At 34.3% G+C, this 21423-nt stretch overlaps 1 protein-coding gene across 6 annotated transcripts in view; it reads left to right on the plus strand.

The window, feature by feature from the left end:
- The window catches only part of LOC147394230 (DEAD/DEAH box RNA helicase family protein), an 82258-nt gene that overhangs the window by 45649 nt on the left and 15186 nt on the right, over window positions 1-21423 (plus strand). For all 6 annotated transcript variants that reach the window (XM_086454431.1, XM_086454429.1, XM_086454432.1 and 3 more), the window contains 4 exons: window positions 10569-10802; window positions 17097-17168; window positions 17523-17672; window positions 17752-17895. In XM_086454431.1, the coding sequence (XP_086310557.1) occupies window positions 10569-10802; window positions 17097-17168; window positions 17523-17672; window positions 17752-17895 (600 nt within the window). The remainder of the gene's footprint in view (window positions 1-10568; window positions 10803-17096; window positions 17169-17522; window positions 17673-17751; window positions 17896-21423) is intronic.

Consider the following 21423-nt stretch of genomic DNA (forward strand, 5'->3'; position numbering starts at 1 on the left):
AAAAGAAATCAGATATACGGACTCGATATCCAGAATTATTCATCGAATAAGGTATATTCTTAATTTCGAGGATGAAATTTTATTTTTAAGAGGGGAGGTTGTAATGTCCACAAAAAAAAAGGTATTGACCAAGTCAAGTCACGCATGGTAAACCAATATTGATTAAGTCAAATTGACCAAAGTCCAACTTCTTAGAAGATTCTAAAAGAATTATAATTTTTTTTAGCAATATCTAGATATTATTTGATAATATCTAATATTTTGTGTTAGTTGAGTTTTTGTTTCATATTCTACGCAAAGAAAGAAGGAAAAAGGAAAAGAAAAGAAATAAGAGAAAAGAAAGAAGGAAGAGGAAAAAGAAGGAAGATGTAGGTCATTTTAATTCTTTATGATAGTCTTAGTCAAATTTTGAGAAAAATATTTCTAATTTTGTAGTTGTAAAATAAAATTTGTTTTGTAATTTTAAAACATTTATGATTTGATAATTTTTAAGCAAAAATAATTTTGTAATTATTTTTAACTATATACACATTTAATACATACATATATATATAGTACTGTTTTTATGAGTTTCAAACATACTAATAGTTACTGTTTTGTTTAAAAAGAGTTTACTACATGCTTGTAGTTACTTTATATATATATATTATATGTATTTTATATATGTTAAAAATGAAATACAACAACTATGAAAGTTACTGTTTTTGTATAATATTTACACTATGTATACTAGATTGAATGATCAAAACATTTGTTGCTTTATACATACTTTATACGTATATTATATGTATTTTATACATGTTAAAAACAAAATACAACAACTATAGAAGTTGTTGTTTTTACAACTATGAAAGTTGTTTTTGTATAATATTTACACTATGTATACTAGATTAAAAGATCAAAATATTTGTTGTTTTATACATACTTTATACGTATATTATATGTATTTTACACGTGTTAAAAATAAAATACAGCAACAATAAAAGTTGCTGTTTTTGTATAATATTTATACTATGTATGTTAGATTGAATGATCAAAACATTTGTTGTTTTATACGTATTTTATACATATTTTGTACGTATTTTGTACTTATCAAAAAGGAAAATACATCAACTATATAAGTTGCTGTTTTTACATACAATTCATATATTTTGTTCATATTTTATAGATATGCATGATTTTGAATGAATTAAACTAGTGGACAATTTAGTATAATCTTTTTGGTTATACATTTTTAAGAAATGTTTAAAATTAAAAAGTTGGGTAAGAAAAATATTTTATTTAAAATAAAATATGTGAACGAGTTCTCGATTGATTGTCATGCTTTTCAAATACCTAGTTAGTGAGATGCTTCGGTGTATGCCGTATAAGACATGAAAAGAGAGAGTATGGGAGATGTTTCAGTCATAGACTATATAAATCACGAAGGAGAGAAATGTTTTGACTAATGGTAATATAAGACATGAAAGAAAGAAAAATAAAAGAAAGATGAGACTGTATATTTAAGAGTAGATTGGTTTTAAACACGTGTATGTTTTACTTTCAATACATTTTGAAAAGAAAACAAATACCTATATGTAGTATTTTAGTGTTTTATTAAAGAAATTGTGAAAACTTATAAAGAATAACGTGTTGTGACATTTTCGGAACGATGTGTTATTGTAGGATAACAGTTACGTTTTTTGAGTTCTTATATATTATGGGATGCATAAGAACACAACATCACAATAGGAATCTAGGAATTTCTTTTTTATCTTTAATAGAGAACAAAATGTAGATAGTTGTATAATTGATAGAGATTAGGGATTATCGAGGATCACATGCACGCTAAATTGGCATAGATGAAGATAGCTAGTTAATGATCATTAATAGTGTGGAGTAGTCAAGAAAGAATAATTTACTTAATTTGGCCATTTTCTTAAGGCTTTGGTCAACAGTCAACCTGAGCTAGAAAACAGTTACCCAAATTGTTGCAGAGACTGTCTATAAAATCAAGAACTAACGGTGGGGTTCCACACTTGTGAAGTATAGGAATAATCGTATTTTGACTGAGATGTTCACATCTATCGTGACCCTTAACTCTCTATTATTTGATGTTATATTATGAACAATTGTTTTTCAGATCTTTAATTGTATTTCAACTTCTTACTAGATATTATGACATCGGTGTTGAATTACTTGTTGAAAATCAAGCATGCATGATTTACGAATTCCTAAAATGTTTAAAGTACATGTAGGGTGTTATTATTTAGAATTATAAGATTCTTCTACTAGGTAACTCCTCTGTTACTCACCTCTACGACATTACAAATTTCAGGCGTACCTGGTTTAGGTTATCCTTCCAAATAGGCTCACTGTTATGACTTTATAGATGATTAGTTCAAGCTTCAGGAAGTGGAGCATGGGTACTATTGATGAGTTTTGAACTAGAGTTAAGTTTAACTCTTTTGCTGTCATTTTCTTTTGTACCTACGAATACATATTATGTCGTTACTGTTTTATGTTTATGTCAAGTGTACTGATGTTGAGGATACATATATATTTTGGTGGGCAATGATTAGGTATGACATTTAGTTATTTATTATTGTTTACGTCTATATATTGATTATCATGATATGAGTTATATATCATGCTTCTAGATTCAACTTGGGAATCATGGGGATTCGGGTTGAGTTTTTAGGGCGTGACAAGCCTCCTTTGGCCATGTTGTCGTCTTCGCCGTTATTTCTATGGCATGAACCAGTCTCTTTGTGTATGGTCTGAGTGCTTTACTAATGCAATGCTTTAGTTTGGTTTCCATGAAAGTTCTGTTGATCATACCCCTTTCCTACGTCACTCCCAGGGCAAAATTGTTGCTTTGATTGCTTATGTAGATGATATTGTTCTTACTAGAGAAGATGTTGACGACATTGCAGAGGTAAAATCTCACTTAGGACGTCAATTTGAGATTAAGGACCTTGGGCATCTTCGTTATTTTTTGGGCATTGAGGTTGCATGGTTCCATTCTGGTATCTTTATCTCTAAGTGTAGATATGTTCTTGATTTACTCAGTGACTCTGGTCAGCTTGGTTCTCGTCCTGCCATACTCTTATTGAGCATAATCACAGGTTGGCTGATTCTAAGGGGTAGTGTTTGCCGGATATTGGCCAGTATCAGCGTCTTGTGGGAAAGTTGATTTACTTGTTTATGACTCGTCTTGACATTGTCTATGTTGTTAGTGCTGTAAGTCATTTTATGCATTCTCCTTGCACATCTCATCTTACTGCTGTCTACCGTATTCTTAAGGGATATCCTGATCGAGGTATTTTGTTTAGTAATCATGGTCATTTTCACGTTGAGGCACGGATTTATACAAATTATACTGGTTCAGTGATTGATAGACGGTCCACTTCTGTGTACTGTACTAAAGTTGGTTGTAACTTGGTAATTTGGCGTAGTAAGAAGCAGGATGTGATTTCTCGGTCCAGTGCTGAGTCAGAGTATAGAGCTATGGCACTTGGAGTGTGTGAGTTGTTGTGGCTCAAGACCTTACAAGTTGATTTGTATCATCTTGTGACAACCCCCTTCTCACTATATTGTGATAACAAATCAGCTATTGCCATACCAGCAAATCCGGTTTAGCACGATAGAAGAAAATATATCGAAGTTGATAGACATTTCATTAGAAGAAAGATTGTTTCTAAGCAGATTTGTACTCTTTTTGTTCCTACATCTCAGCAACTTGCCGATATTCTTACTAAAGGTGTTCGCAAAAACACCTTTGAAAGTGTCTTATCCAAATTGGTTGTTACCGATATCCACACACCAACTTGAGGGGGAGTGTTGAATAACAATATTTAATGTCTTTGTCCGTTTTAGTCTTTTCCCTTCATTAGACCTTGTAATCACCTTTAAAAGCCTAATTAGGGCTTAATAATAAATCTATCAATTTTTCTCTCAATTCAACTAATTCAAAACTCATGTGTAACTATATGTACATATATAGTAAATGTACATTATACATAGATAATTTGGAAAATGGAAAATGTTTCTTTGTTATAGAACAAAAACGTTTCATAAAAAAATGAGATGTTTTTATGTTACCAAAAACAAATATTTCATAGTAAAAATAAGAGGTATATATATTTTAAAACCTGAAATTTATCATGGAAATTACGAGAGGATTCTATGTTTACTAAACATAAACTTTTCATGCATAAAATGAGATGTTTCTAAGTGGTAAGACGTATGAAGTGTTGTTCCCACGTCCTAGGTTCAAAATCCCTTGAACCCAACTTCATCTAACCACTAATTCTATACCTATAAAAAGTATTTTTCTTTGTTGTAAAATAGAAATAGTTCACTCCAATTATGAGAGGCATTTAGTAGGATTTCCATCGATGTTCTTTCATAGAATAATTATTGATCCTAATGTCTAATAAGATAGTGAAAACAGTTCGTAACTTAAAGTAGATAGATTTCATCCTTGAAACATTCCCCCCCATTCATGGTTTCTATCAAGTAAATCATGCATCACTAATTCATGAAAATTATCCTGAGTATGGTAAGTTAATGATGGAACACATTATCATTAAAGCATTTGAATAAATTAGTTTTTGGCAATGTTTGTTATATAATCAGCGATGCATGCATTAAAAAATATGCCGGGTGATCTACCAAGGGTGAGAAGGTACCTACACTTCTCAAATCGTAGACGTAGTTCGCAAAAATCCCATTCTTGGGCCTCAGCTCTGTGCTCCAATTCTGCTTCCTTGAGTTCTTTTTGGGTAGAATACACACAAGAGTCGATTTTATTGTCTTCATTATGGTTTGGATTCTGCTATATCTTTCTCTTACCGCTTAGCTTACCAGAGGGTGTATGAGTCCCTCTTCAAGAATGCTTGAGGGACTCTCCAATGGTGAGTTGATGCTAGAATCTCTTGGTGAAGGGAAAAGTTAATGAAGCAATAGTGTTGGAATAAGAAATAGTTTGAAGAAGATTGAGTAAGGATGAGTATATAGAATGGTTAAAAACTACTTACCTTGAGGACTTCTTCTCAAAATGTCATGCTAGGTGGTATAGATAGTATTCTTCCAAGAAGTTTACTGAATTTTCTTCAAGGAACTTTAAGCATTTTCTAATGGAGGTGCAAAAAGCTTTAGATGAGTCTTATCTCTAATGGAGTCACTATGGGGGTTTTGGAAGATAGTTGGAGTGATAAGAGTTGTCTAGGGATGCATAGGATGTAGGAGGTATTGAAGTATATAAAGAATATTTTTAAAGATGCTCCTAAGTTCTTTTGTATAATATAGTTAAATAGGTGTTAAGGTGGCAATGCAGAGCTACATGGACCTAAGAGAAGAGGGTCAAGTTGTAAGAAATGTTGGTAAATGGTGACATCGATTAAGATGGAATTTAACCATAGGGGGAGTTAAACTAATTAATGTTTGGTTAGTTTACTAAGATTAGTTAGATTTTGACAATGGTTAAGTGGTGGTTGGGGTTAGATTAAGTTATAGATCAACCATGGCCAAGTTAGGATCTAACTAGGGTGCTTCTTGGGAGGTACATAGCTAAAGACATAGTGTCATTAAGTGAAAATCTGATATGATGAGGTGGACACCACCAGAGGATCAAATTTTAGATGGTATGATGTAGTTGGTTGCATGGTAGGTGGGTTGGACACATTGCTATTATGCCTTACATGAAAGACAATATGTAATGATTTGTAGTATTAATGATGTGAACAGGTTGGTTGAGGTGACAAGGGACAGATTTTCTCTAGTATGCAACGTGTAGTAACATATAAAGTTACCCTCAATGGACGAAATTTCAGATCGCTCTTCCGGACGCCTTTTGAGTCCAATTTTGGCGATCCAATAGTTGATTCTCATTGATTTGATGAGATCAATGCAATGCATTGTTCGATCTCATTGATGATGTTTTGATTGATGATTGATCCTTTGAATAGTTTACACACATATCAAGGCAATGGCTCGGGGGTTGGTTTACACAATGTAGTAGTTTATCTTGCTTAATTTTTTGATATCTATCTATCCTAGATATCCGATCAGATCTTAAATCTTTTTATTTTATTTTATACGTATCTCAAGGTAATTCCTTGAGATTCGTTTAACTTCGATTTGGGTGATCTTATAATCTTTCTGAAATAATTTTTTGAGGACTACTTATTGGTGATGCTGATCACCTGATTAATCTCTCGGTCAAGTTTCATTTTTTATTCAACCCTAACACTTATCTTGAGAAATTGAAAGGAAAAACTAAGTAGGCGTTTGGATAGGACTCCTTGGCTACTTCTGACTCTTGCGGGGAGTTAGAAGTCGTTTGGATGCGTTTGGATGAACAACTCCTTCGAAGAGTTACTCCGCGCAAGAACAAGAAATTACTCTTTGTGAAGAAGCCGAGAAAACCTATTTCTCAAAACTCATCTTGCGGGGAGTCAAAATCTAACGGTTTATTTTACCAAAATACCCTTAACTTTATTAATTTTCTATGAAAATATTCCTAATTCATTTGCCCTTAAATCAAACGAAAGAAACATTTATTAATATTAAAAAAAAATTAAAATTTTGAGTATAATGGATTTAAACACATTATATTAATATTAATATTTAAATATTATATTATATTAATATTTATTGTTAAACACATTATATTAATATTTAATATTTAAAATATTATATTATATTATATTAATATTTATTATATTATATTATATTAATATTTATAGTTTAAATGTCCAAAAATAATATAGTTTGAAGGCATATTATGACACTAAAAGACAGTCTGTCAATTTTTTGAGTATAATGTATTTTTATTTAAACACATTATATTAATATTTAATATTAAAAATATTATATTATATTATATTTACAGTTAAAATGTCAAAAACAATATAGTTTGAAGGCATATTATGACACTAAAAGACAGTCTGTCAATTTTTTTTTTAATATTATGTTAATAACAGTATACAATTTTTTTTTTAAAATTTTGAGTATAATGGATTTTAAACATATTATATTAATATTTAATATTTAAAATATTATATTATATTATATTATATTTATTACATTATATTATATTAATATTTTATAGTTAAAATGTCAAAAATAGTATAGTTTGAAGGCATATTATGAACTAAAAGATAAAAAACAGTAACTGGTATAATATAAGGGTATTCTGGTCTTTTTTCTAGAAGTCATGAGAAGTCAGTATGGTTCCCAAACAACTTCCAGCATAAAAGTACTTCTGCCAGTACTTCACAGAGTTGATTACCAAACGCCATTTCTGCACAGAATTACTTTTCCAGTTCCTCCATAGAGTACTTCAGCTCCTGTTCTTTGGAAGAGTAGTTCTGCTCCTGGTATCCAAACAGGCCCTAAGATTCTATGATCATTTCCTTTTGAGACTAATAGTTATATGGCTACTTATTAAATGAAACAACTGAATTATAGACTTTTTCTCGCTTGGATCGACGAGACTTGAAATGTGATTCATGAAAATATTTCAATAACTAAATTGACACTCTGAAAGTGTCTTAGCCTATCTAGATGAGTGTAATTTGGGGTTATCACCTCCTCCCTCCCTAAAGAAGAATCTCATCCTTGAAATCAAAGACATACCTCAATTGGTGAAAAGCTTTGGGTAACAAAGATGTTCCAAATCTTCCATGGGAATGCTAACCATATCCTTAGAGGAAGGCAAGATAGGGCTCTCTGCTCTCAATGTAGAGTTCTCCATTATAGCATTATGAGCAGTAGATGGTCTTGGTTTATGACACTTCTATGGTTGACCAACCAAATCCGAACATTGCTCTTTTGTATGGCCTTTTCTTCATAGTGTTCACATTCGAGTTTATCTTGATCACCTGTACTAGAATTTTCTTTACCACTGGACTTCTGTCCCCACTCTTATTACTCCACTGAAGAGTTGAAAATGAAACTAAGTTAGACCTAGTGGTTGGAACTGGGTCATAACGTTTCTTCTACTATCCTCATTCTGGACATAGGATAACACCAGATTAAGGGATGACATATCATCCATATTGAGAATTTGGACACAAACAACTCAAACTCGGGATTGAGTCTTACAAGGAATTTAAAAATCCTGTTCTGTTCCACCAACTTCTTATACTACTCTTCATCACCAAGATATAGAGGCTGGAACATATGATAATGGTTTAATTCTTCCCACATAGTCCTAAGGGAAGCTAAAGGCCCAGTCAAGGAACTCTCCCTAATGAAGATGAGAAATCTCTTGTCGTAACTGATAAACTCTTGAAATATTCCTTTGTTAAGACTAGGTATAGGCTATTGAATCCCAAATATCCTGAGTCGTGCGAAGAAACAAGAAACCACGACTATTATGTGGTTGCATGGAATGTAGTAACCAAGACATTACAATGTGTTTTTCAGTCTCCGACTTCCGTTACGTATGCTGAACGTGGGATATGCTTTGATCACAAAAACTTACTTTAGAATAACACACTATTAATGTATATGCATTAAAAAAATTGAATGGAGTCTAGAGTTGTTGATTCTTACTGTTAAAAATAAAAAATAAAAATACACTGATCACAGTCCCCGATGAATAAAAAAAACACCTTCACATCAATCGAGCATCTAGAAAACAATCAAGATGTGCTCTACATTTTTTGAAAATATCAACAAAAGCCAGAAAAATGGCTTCGTCAACCCTAGGTTGAAAATCCTACTAGGTTTTGTTTTGAGCTACTTACGTTAACAATACAGATCAAACTTGCTACAACTTAAACTTATGTTCTGGTATTTTTTTGATTACTTAATTTTGATTTATTTTGCGCATTGAAACCAAGTGGAAAATCTCAATCTGATGGATTAGGTTCAGAGAAAAAAGTGAGAAAAATGGAGAGGAATAGAGATGATGAAGTTATGATCATGTCTCTTAAACATATCTTATTTATTCTAATATGTAATTGGGGTGACAAAAATACCCTAGATAATGATGAAATGACTGAAAATACATAATAAGAATACAAGGACTATTCTACACTTCCAACAAGATCCTCCCGTGCAAAGTTCAAAATCTAATCCCATGCATTACCCTGGTCAGGAGAAAAATCGTGACTATTTGAAGTGGGAAAATTCTGGGGATCAATGTTTAGTTCTGGTCCCTTTTGAAACCAAGACTTCTCGGCCAACATTTTGAGACGGTACTAAACGTTAAACCTTACTCCCAACTCCCTAGTGATTTAAGTAGCTTATTGTAAAAATCAATACTGATGGGGCATTAACTCTCCAAATACAAATATTTCATATCATGATTGTATACCCTTTTGATTTGGTAAAAGGATTGCTCCAAAAAGCAAGTAGCTTGCACCTGTAGGTAGATCTGGCACTAAGGCACACTGTTGCTTGATGTCATGCGCATGTATATGCTCCACGACATGTTAAATCTCATAATGATTAACTCTAAGGTGGAACAATCTATTGTGAGTTCTGCCAACTAGCAACCCTTTCATGATTTTTAAATCATTCTCGTCTATTGGAAAAGGTGGTGTTTTTCCCCATTCTAGTGAATGGAATGGGATTTTTGTCTTGAAATAGTTGGGTGAAGGCATTGATGACGATGATGGTATTCTAATGGAGGACATAGCATGCTGAAATTGTTGCCACTTTTGAGAAGAGGTAATAACCAAGGAGACTTTTAGAATGATATGAGCGTTCATGACTCATTTAAAGGTGTTTTCACAAGGCCTTTGCAAGAATACATCTTCAGGAGATACTTCCAGAGTTGGTTACTAGTGATTTAAGTGCTTAAGTCTGAGTAGGGCCGTAGGGGATTAAGGGAGTTACTTCTGAGTCATGTTGCAGGCATATGTTGCTAGTTCATGTTACCGTGTGTTAATCTTTTATGCCATTAGTTGTGACATTCTTGTAATTTATAATTAGTTTTATGGGAGGAGGCTGTTTCACACCATGTACTTTAGCTTCCTCCCTTCTCATTCTTTGTTCCTTTATCTCTTCTCCATCTTTTTTTTTTTCCTAAATGGTATTTGTATTCTATTCATTAATGGTATTCTTGTACAGTTTCTATTGGACTAAGTAATCCTATAATAAGAGAGGGAATTGTTCCAGACAACTTGTCCTACTTTCTGTATTCTTTTTTCCCTCGTTCTTTTCTTCCTGTAATTGTCTCTCATGATCTAATCTATTCAAACAGATGATGTGTAGGCAATAACCTTGGTAATTGTGATCTCCTTGAAAATTAACTGTAGTGATAGAAATACGTCATCTAAGAAATGATATTATATTTCTATCGAAAGATTTATCAATTTCAAATTGAATGCCTGTGGGAAGTCTCAAATAATTTTGACGGCTAATAGCCCTTTATCATTACTTTTCAAGCTTTAAACTAGATTAAACAAATACTCTGTGAACTGTGTCAGTATTATGAGGAATATTCCTATCTTCTACCTCAGTTTTCAGCATATATACTCCTAATTTTAGTTGTGTTGTACGATTCTTCTTAATTTTTTCATGAATTTGTGTTACAAGTTCTCAATTCTTGACTATTTATTATCTTTCAGTTGGGGAAACTGTTTCAAATGCTTGAACCGCTTGGTACACAAATAGAAAGAGATGGATTGTTGGATAATTACCGAAAACACGAACAAAATGATGTTCTCATTGAGGAATGGTCCAGTCTCACCAAGGAACTGTTAAAGGCTCTTTCATATTCCCTTACTCAAAGTCAGTTAAATGCAGTTTCACAAATTATTTTTGATCTAAAGAGGCTGGTCCCTATGAACCGGCTTTTGCAGGTGATGTATGCACTTAGTACTTTTCTATTAGTTATATTTCCTATGATGGAGCAAATATACAACAACCTTGCTTCTTGATAGATCATACCTCCACGTTCATTTTGTGCTTCTAATTTTAGTTTGAAATGAATTTTGGACTTGCAGTGTTGGTTAATTTTACTTGGAGTGTTTGTTAGTTTTGATAGTAAGTGCTGTGTGGGTTGTATGTAATTGAAAGGTAACTATTATTCAGAGAATCTGCTCATTTATATAAGTAAGGATCAGCAATTTCTGAAGAGCCATTTTGGTTGAGTTTGACATACAGAGAAACTTATTAAGATTTTTACTAGTTGGGCTTGTTTTGAACCTCCACATTGGACATGTGACACATGGCCTCAAAGTTGTTTTCTTGGTGTTTTTTTTTTTTTTCCGGATGGGAAAAGCTGGACTTGAACCCATGACCTCAAAGTTGTTTTGCAATGTGTCAAACCAACAGAATTATGGGCGTAAAGCCCTATTCTTCTAAAATTCCACTTAATGAATCCCAAGTAAACAGCAATGGATTAAGACAATCTTTGCTTCCATTCATGCTTCTTGTGATAGATCAATTCAATTTGTTCCTAGGGAGGAAACATTATTGGAAAACCCAGAGAGATGGGGAACATAGAGGATTTTTAGGATGAGAGATTGAAAGTAGATAAAGAGCTTGATTGGTTTAGTGTTCCATATGTGCTTTGTTACAATTTAATCGTGATCACTACCTTTAGGCATGACATTGATACTATCACATCTTGAATTCACGGGTCTGTGCTTGTAGATGATGTTAACACAATCCAAATCACCAGAAAATAAAGTCATCTCAGGTTTAAAGGGGTAGAGATTCAATGGGAAGCCCATTACATAAGATTACCACGGCTCATCCCCAGTAGAAATGGAAATTTCGTTGTTGGAGTACACAGTCATAGACCTTTTTCAAACCCCCAAGGGCTATAAATTCCCACTCACTCATTCTTGCCTTGGGTTGAAAGGACCACTGTTTAAATATTGCTCTGTTTCTACCAAAACATAAGATAGTATTTCGAGTTAGGGGACAAAACAATCAAGTTTGTATCGTTGTGTGTATCTGTTTCGATAAGTATCACGCGGTGTTTGTCTCGCGATACAAACCAGTATAATTAGATGTTATTCCATCATTGCCAATTGCCAATGAGGCCATGCATGGTGTATGCCTGCCCCATGCCTAGGTCATGACTAGGCCATACCTAGGACAGCTCAGGTTGTGCTTTGGCAGCCATTGAACCATGCCCAAGCAGTCCCAAGCTGTGGTGAAGTTCTACCCATTCCATTTAAAACATTTTTTTCGGAAGTCCAAGTTAAAACATATTTTAATCCCTTAAAACGCATTTTTCTAATTTCATATATTCATTAAAAATATTTTTAGAAAGAAAAACGAAAACCGAATTTTTCTAACTGTTTGACAATGTTTTGGTTGACAAAAGGAATGAAATGGGATGAGATTGTGAACCTTATGCTAGATGTATTATTGAGTGTAACACTTGTTCCACTGCTAGCCAAGAACTACCATAGATCCTTTAAGGAAGCAAAGGAAACTGGGTTTCTGGTAAATTTTTTTTCTTCCTGTGCTCAGTCTTTTTTCTTGTGGCAAGATATATAGTCTCCCAAGATGCTCTTAGGAAAATTCCAAACCCATGATATGGATACTGTGGGATCTAACTTGTTTATGTGGGGAATAAAGAAGTTCACTACTGATATATCTTCTCAATCGTTACACTATTTGGGATCAACTTTTTAATTTTCCTTCTTTTTGGATTCTGATGGTTTCCATTTTTTTCCTTTTGGGCGCCCAAGATGTTCTTGAAAAAAGTTCCAAATCAATAATGCGGATCCTGTGTGATCTAACTATTTATGAGGGGAGTGGAGAATTTTACTGACATACCTTCTCAGTAAAGAAGCAGTATGGGATCGACTTGTTAAATACCACTGCTTTCTGAGTTTAGATGGTTTCCTTTGGATTGCTTATCCCTGGTCTTCTTAGTTTAGTCCCCTATTTCTTAACGGAAATGTCTATAGACTCCAAAGTGGCTCTTAGAAAAATCCAAATCCATAATATGGATATTGTGAGATCTAAATTATTTGTAAGGGGAATAGATGAGATTACCTAGCAGTGATATGCCTTCTCAGTTAATAGGAAGTATGAGATTTGACTTTTTTCCGGCAATACTGGGGAGGGGAGTTGATTAATTTCGATTCATCGATACAAAAAGGGCGGGTAGGGAGGTCAGAAGTATATAGGGGATTCTTTGATGGCCAACATACATTCAAAGGGGAAAAGTCCTTCAAATAATCCTACTTTTTGACTTCTGACTATTTCCATCTTTGTTGGGAGTTGGATGATATTTGGGGTTTGTGGGTTCTACTGTGGTGTGTTACAGGGGAATTTAATGTGATTTGGCTTTCTTATGAAACATGTTTTTTTAAAGATGTTTTCTTATAAATGGGGGTAGCATTCGGCAGACAGCGTTGGGAGACAAAATTAGTCCTATATGGCTTAAAAGTTTCGGATTGGGCTGATTTTTTGTGAAGATGATCTCTTTGGTGAGGAGATCATCCTAGGAAAAAATCAGCCCAATCTGAAACTTCTAACCCTATCAAAAGTGGTTTACAATTGTGAACACTCGATTTTTACCGTTGACTTGTAAATCACTTCTGATGGGGTTAAAATTTCAGATTTGGCTGATTTTTTGTGAGGATAAATTTTCTACTCAAATTCGAATTTGCAACAGATACAAATGGAAATGAATTGATAAAACATTCCTGTAAACAAATTTCTACCGCTTCGACTTATGGAGTCTTGTATAGAATTTCATATCAAAAGTGATCCAATTTCTACCCATCCTATTATATTACGATCCGATTGGGTACCAGAAAAATAAATGGATTCCGGATTTTGTCTGTTCTCTATGAATGAGATAAAGAAAGAATAATAAGGAAAGGAACCCTATGAGGATGGTCTCTCCTCACCATAGAGATGATCCTAAAAAAAATCAGCCCAATCTGAAACTTGTAAGCCATATAGGACAAATTTTGTCTCCCAACGTTGTCTGCCGAACGCTCCCCTATGTAAAATCAGAAAAATCAAAAGAAAATTGAAAAGGAGAAGAAAAATGCAGAAAAGAAGAATAAGAAGAAGAAAATGTGAGAGGAGAAAAGAGGATTTCGTAGGCAGGAGAGGAGAGAAAAATCTGATTCTCTCCAAGCGACAACCCTCCTATTTAATTGGTAATTGGTTTGGGGTAGAAATGCCGCCACACCACTTGAAACACAACGAGGTGCTGTTAAATGCTCCATAATACGGTCAAACCTGCTGAAATAAAAACTAAACTGCTAAAATAAAAACTTAACTAAATATTTATATCCGCCAACTGTAAACCAGAATGAACGAACGGAGTAGGAATGATATTAGACTGCACCTTCTGTCAAACAAAATGATAATACCTCTATATGTTGCTTCTTCTCATAAATCAGAGGATTAGAGGCATTGCAAATCTCAGCCTGGTTATCATAATAAAGAGGCATAGGAATAGAATCCTCACTGCCCAAGTCTCTAAGAAGAGAATGCTGTCATACCTGCTCAGAAGTTGCTTGAACCATTGATCTTTACTTTGCTTCAGTGGAAGATCTCGCAAAAAGTCGTTCTCTTTTTACATTTCCAGGAGACTAGGTAACCACCAACAAATATACAATAGCCATCATAATATGATCCAGGCCAATCTGAATCATAGTAGTCTTTAACATTAAAGTCACCATGATTTTGATCCAACAATCCTTTCCTTTAGATATTTCAAAATACACATGATTGCATCAAAATGATGATGATAAGACATATGCATGAGCCGACTTACCACACTCATAACAAAAAAATAATATCCACATGCGTGATGGTCGGATATATTAACTTCCCAACAAATCGTTGATATCTAGAGTGTGTCTGAAAAAAAGAGAGTTCACCATGAGAGACGGGCCTTCAATAGTTCAGCTCTCGGAAGTTCTACTCGTGAGAGTTGACAATGATTGTTAATTGCAAAATTCAATGTTTTGATTTCTACGAGAGTTCACCCTTAATTTAAAAATAATAGAAAATAAACCTAACTCTTGAACCAAAAAATACTGGAAGTAAATAAAACGAAATTGAGATAAATTATAAAGACAAGTGCAAAAACAATAAGATTTTTCGTTGGGTAACCAAAAGAAATAACTTTTGATGGGAGAGTGAGTGAGAGATTAGATGTTTTTGAGGATGATTTAGGTGTGGTTTGATATGGGATTTAGGGTCGAGGGTTAATGGAGATATGTAGAAATGGTGATGGAGACATAAACTCTTGAATAGTAGATTTTTATTTTATTTAGTTTCTATTTTAGGATTTTAATTTGATGTTTTTTGGGCTTATTTTGATATTTTATTGGCCCATGGTTTTAGTATAATATTTAGAGTAGTTTAGTAACTTTAGTTTATCTTTTATTTAAGTTTATTAGGGTTGAAAAATTAGAACAAAAGTTATGAAAATTAGGTAATTTATTTGGTATTTTAGGTTGATTAAGACTCTTAGATTTATTTTCTTTATATAGATTGTTTTAGGGTGTTTTTTAATAATGAATATGATGAATAAAAAGAAAGCTTGAGTTTGATCTTCCCAACAATGGGTGTGGTGTGAGGCCATTTTGGAGTGAGTTTAAGATAATATTTTTTTTTTCTAACCTTTATTTTTCTTTTCTATTCTTTTGTTTTTCTTGATTAACTTTTAGTTCCTTGTTAGTATTTTTCTTGATTCTTGAAACCCCATTCTTGATTCTTGAAACCTACAAACCCCAACCCTTATTTCTTCCCCATTTTCTTTAACCTTATTTCATTAATCTTTTTTCTAAATCTTTAACCCTTAATCCTTTCCTTACCCTACAAACCATTAACCCTTTTCATCTATTTACTGAAAATGTCATAATTGCAAAAAAAAAAAAATTATTTTTACCTTTGCATTTACCCTATTTTACCCCAAATTCTTAACCCAATCTCTAATCAGATTTCCTTAAACTCTTTTTTCTATTCTCCCCTCATTGTCCTTAATCAAATGGGTTATTGTGGTCATGGTTTAAAAATTCGTTTCGGTTCGTACGAAACGTTTCGGAATTTTACCTTGGTGAGACGAAACTACAATGAAATCGAAACAATCCATGTTTCAATCATTTTCTTTCAAAATTTTCTGATATGCAGATCTTCAAGAGAGATCTTTGGGGGAGAGAGATCTGATGGAGTGATCTTCGAGAGAAGAAAGTGAGAGATCTGAGTGAAGGAGCTAAGAGATAGAGAAATAAATTTGCGAGAAGATAGAGATTTGCGAGAGAGATCTGGGTGAGGAGATTTCTGAGATAGAGGTACCTGAATGGTGCTAGCGTACATCATTTTTCGTCTCTAGAACCCATTATAAGTTTTGAATGAAATTTCCTTGACTTTGGTCTTTTCCAGAAGGCTGAGTCATTAGATTAGTCCTCTATTTTTTGTAAATATTGGATACACCCCTTTGTTTAAATTGGTGACACGCTTCTTTGACCATGGTCTTTTGAGAATTAAAAAAAAAAATGTTATAAATGATTTGTTTGTTTCAAATGTTTTGGTATAGTTTCGGTTTTTGAAAAAACCGAAACATCGGAACAAAACAAATTTTTAAGCCATGATTGTGGTTGTTATAGAGAAGGGTTTTAACAGGCGACTTATTTGGGTTTTATGAGAGTGAAGATAAGAGAGTTTTTGCAGGTAGATGTGGCCATTATTGTGAGAATCCAAGGTATTTTGACCACGAATGAGGTTGTTCTTAAATACACACACAAATAGATAGATAGAGATTACCAAGTTCTTAACCAAGGTAATGAAATGGTTACTTTGAACCTGTGGAGAGTTTCTTTGGAATCTAAGGCCTTCAGAATAAGTAGTACCAAAAAAGTACGTGGAGTGCGACTTTTGTGATGACGCATAGAGACAAAAGGATGAGTAAAAACTGATGGCTTGGAAATACCAATTGGGCAATTTAAGTAAACTTGAAAACTAGATAGACCTAGGCCCATATGTTTTTTTCCATTCTTTGTTCTGAATCCTCTCTGCCTAACCTAAATGGCTAACTTTGCAGCAGAAACAGGAAGGTTGCAAATTGATCGCGATAATTAAATTCTTTCTTACATAGGGTATCATCTAAAAGGAGTGCTCTTCCACAAATATTTTTTAAATTCATTGTGATAAATTTGCAGGGTGATGTTGGATGCGGAAAAACTGTGGTTGCTTTTTTGGCTTGTATGGAGGTTATTGGCTCAGGCTATCAGGTTAGTTCCTATGTTTTATTTTTTTTGGCTTTTCCTTTTTTATTTTATTTTATATGTTCAATACCTTGTGCATCCGCAATTTCTGGTGTTGATCTTTAAGGTTTAAAACTATGTATGTCAGTTTGGGTTTGAACTATTTTCCCCCTCAGAATTGGTGTTACTGCTACCAGATGACAAATTTTTGAGTCTTCGTCAAGTTTTGGATGAGATTCACTTTTTGGAAATGTTTATATTTATGTATCATCACTGGGTTGCTTTCTTGGAGGGAACCTTCAACACTTTTAATGCAAGAGTTCAAGTGATGGTATTACCATTCATCCTCAAATTTTTATATCTATCTGGTCTCATCTGTAGGCAGCTTTCATGGTTCCAACTGAACTACTTGCAGTCCAGCACTATGAGCACTTGCTTAATCTGCTAGAGAATATTGAGGATCAGTGTAAACCTTCTATTGCTTTATTAACAGGTTCAACCTCAACAAGACAGTCACGGATAATTCGTAAGGTACACATTTTTCTGTTATACTTTTGTCTTTGTCGGTTATAAATATTCTGAGACTCTTATCGTTGCTGTTTGTTGATAGGGTCTTGAAACTGGAGATATCTCCCTTGTCATTGGAACCCACAGCCTAATAGCTGAAAGTGTAGAATTTTCTGCATTACGTATTGCTGTGGTAGACGAGCAACATCGCTTCGGTGTCATGCAAAGGGGAAAGTTTACCAGTAAGGTGACCCCTTTTCTTGTCTAACATGTTAATAACCTCATAAGCCTTGGCACAACTATTTGGATTGGCTTTTGAAATCCTGCTCTTCCATTAAATTCTATTTTAAGTCATGTCTCTCAATAAGACAATCATCTTCAAATATGCTCAGGGTATCTCATAAAATGTTCTTTTCCCCCCTTCCATTGCCCTTTTCGAAACTTTATGTTGCATGTTCTTTCTTATTGTTGTTGTAATTTTTCTTCATTGATTTCCTATGACCCTTAGTAGAGCCTTACTTCAAAATCTCAGTTCAAGGCTTTGTCTCAGACTAGGAAAAAAACAATAGTATTGACTAGGACAATCCGAGACAATCCTGAAACATTTCACCTTGCATGTTCCATATTGTATTTGGTCTTTCTTCGTTACACATGAGCAAATCGTTGCAATTTTTTCCATGTCACGTAACTGAGGTCACATTTCAAAATCTCGTCTTGGGGCCTTGTTTCAGATAGGAGAAAATTGAGACTATCTGTCCGAGGCAATCCTGAAATATTGAATGTTTGTGGATCATTTTTTTATTGACCGGCCTTGACATTCCGATATAGTACTTAACGTAAACCATGACTAAGGCTACCCTAATTTTCGTGAATGTAATTTTTTATGATTGTAACATTTTTTGTCTTTTAATTCATCCTGCTCATCCTATTTCATCAAAAAGTAAAAATACAATGAACTGTAATATTACGTCTAACACCAGAATTATTGGGCTGGATTGAAGTGGGCTTATGTGGAATTCCTTCATTTGAAAACCCTAAAGCTTTCCTTTTCATTGCCTGGGTTCTGGAAAGCATGATCCTGATGAGTTGGAAGACTTGGAAAGCATTATCCATACAAATGTTATTTGAGTTTTCTTAAGTCTTCACTAGTTACCTGTCTAGCATCGGTTACCAAACTATGTTCTACTTCACAAGGAACTTTTGAAATCTTCCATGTTGTGTAGAAAGGAGTCGGCCTAAAAGAACCTCTGTTTTATCTTGAAGGTTCGGTAGAAACAAATTAGCCTTCAAGAACATATAGGGCATGAAATCTTATTTTTGCAGTTGGGTGTGTTGGTCAGCTCATGTCACTATTAATTGTATATATATTACTTTTGCAATTGGTGGTGTTAGTCAGTTTATGCATGCCGCCAATTCAACAACATTGGGATGCTGTGCATTGCAGTATTTAAAAGAGGCCCCAGATAAAGGTTTATGTTATAAACAATCCCAACACTTGAAGGTTATGGGTTTTCTGATATGAAGTGGGCTGGTAGTCATTCTGATAGACAATTTACAACTGGGTATTGTACTTTAGTGGGTGTTAACTTGGACACACGGTGAGGTAAAAAAGACAAAATGTGGTTACCAAATCAATTGCAGGGGCAGAATTCAGTGTCATGGCACATCATGTGAGATGATGTGGGTGAAGTCCCTACTTGTAGGAATAAGTTTTAATACTCCTACCCTGATGATGAGCATTGGGATAATCGGTCTGCTATTTTCATGGCTTGCAATTCAGTATTTCATGAGCGAATTAAATACATTGAAGTTGATTGCCACTAATCAATTTGGTGATGTGTTTACAAAGGTGTTAGGTTGGGGTTCGTTTTTAGTTTTCTATGACTAGCCAGGCGTCAATGATATATATATATTTTTTTGATAAGCAGAAATTCATTGACAGAGGCAAAGGTCGGGCGAGTTGACCGACCAAGCGAAACAAATACAAACTGACTAATCTATACAATGCAACAAACCCCTCCCAATTTCTAACAAGGTCTTAAAACAAAACCCCCCCTGAAGTCTATAAAGACTTTGGACCAAAGAAAATTAAACTCAAAACAGAAAAAATAATAGAATGATGATCGAGACATTTCCCTTAAAAAATTCTGTTGTTGCGCTCCTTCCAAATGCCCCAAAAAATTGCCAAAAAAGGGTTATGCTCCACAATACCCTCTTGACCCCGGAGAAAGAGTTCCCAAGTGTTGCCCAAGATTTGCAAAGAGACCGCATTGAACTTGGCAGGCAAGACAACACCCAAAACAAAGAGAAGAAGTGAGCCTAAACCTCTTATTTGATTTTACAATGCGACAAAATGTGGTCAGCTGATTCGCTGTTGCTATAACATAACACACAACAATTCGCCACACAGAAACCTCGACGCACATCAAGAAGTCCATGGTTTGAATCCTACCAAGTACTGTTGTCTAGCTAAAAAATTCGACCTTGGACAACACTTTTGGCCCCCACATGGCCACCTTCGAGAAAGAGGCATGACCTTCAGAGCACAAAGATCGATAGAAGGAGCTAACCGAAAACAATCCGTCCTTATTCACCTTCCAGATCCGAACGTCCCCTCTCTCGGAGTTGAGAGCTAAAGAGTTCACAGAGCAAACCAACCTCCCAATTGACTCCATCTCCCAATCATTGAAACCCCAATGGAAACCAAAAACCTAAGACCACAAGCCGTCTGAGAAACATTTAAAGCTAGCTATAGGCATCCCCTTTTTAGCTGTGGTTGAATTCATCATTAGAAACTCCTCCATAAGTGGGGTTTTTCCATTCCAAGTATCCTCCCAAAATCTCACCCTATTGCCGCGGCCCAAGATGACCTCATCCTGAGCACAGGAAGCACTTTCATGATCCCTTTCCTAACCCCACACCCATAAGCTTCCCTACTCACCCCACTTTCCCACTCAAACTCGTTAGTCTTGAATTTGGCTGTTATAACTAGACGCCAAAGGCTATCAACCTCAACACCGAATCGCCAAATCCATTTACCTAAGAGAACGACGTTCACCAGCCCAAGCATTTGTATGCCCAACCCCCCTTTTCTCCTTCCCTTGCACACCCATTTCCAACCCACGAGGTGATGCTTACGATTGCCTTCGTTATTGTGCCAAAGAAAGTCTTGAATTAGCTTGTCCAGTCTCAACTCTACCCTATTTGGTAACGAAATTATGGAGAGGAAGTAGACGGGGGTAAGTTGACATTAATGATATGGATGCTCCAGCTTGAGGGTGAGTGTTAAAATATAAGAATAAGTTATTTTTTTATTTGTGCCTTTTTGCACCTCTTTATGTTTTATAATACAATAGAGAAGAATTGTGAAGCCTCATTATGAGAGCTTGACAGATATATATATGGGTCCCGTTCAGCAACAAACATTTTGACAAAATCGTGGATCGTCCATTTTTTGTAAACCATTTTTGATGGGGTTAGAACTTTTGGAATGGGCTGATTTTTGGTGATGATGATCTCCTCACCGTAGAGATCATCCTCACCAAAAATCAGCCCATTCCAAAACATCTAACCCATGTTTTGAAAAATGTTTTGCCAAAATGTTTGTTGCTGAACATTTCCTTATATATATATATATATATATATATATATATATAGATATATTAATAAAAAAATAAATAGACGTAAACACCCTGACATAAAAATAATGGAAGAGAAAAATAATAATAAATAATAACCATTATTTCAAATACTCCCCTTCAAACTAGGACAAATA

This window comes from Akebia trifoliata, chromosome 9, assembly GCF_017979445.1.
Source record: "Akebia trifoliata isolate Shusen 1 chromosome 9, ASM1797944v1, whole genome shotgun sequence".
NCBI lineage: Eukaryota > Viridiplantae > Streptophyta > Magnoliopsida > Ranunculales > Lardizabalaceae > Akebia > Akebia trifoliata.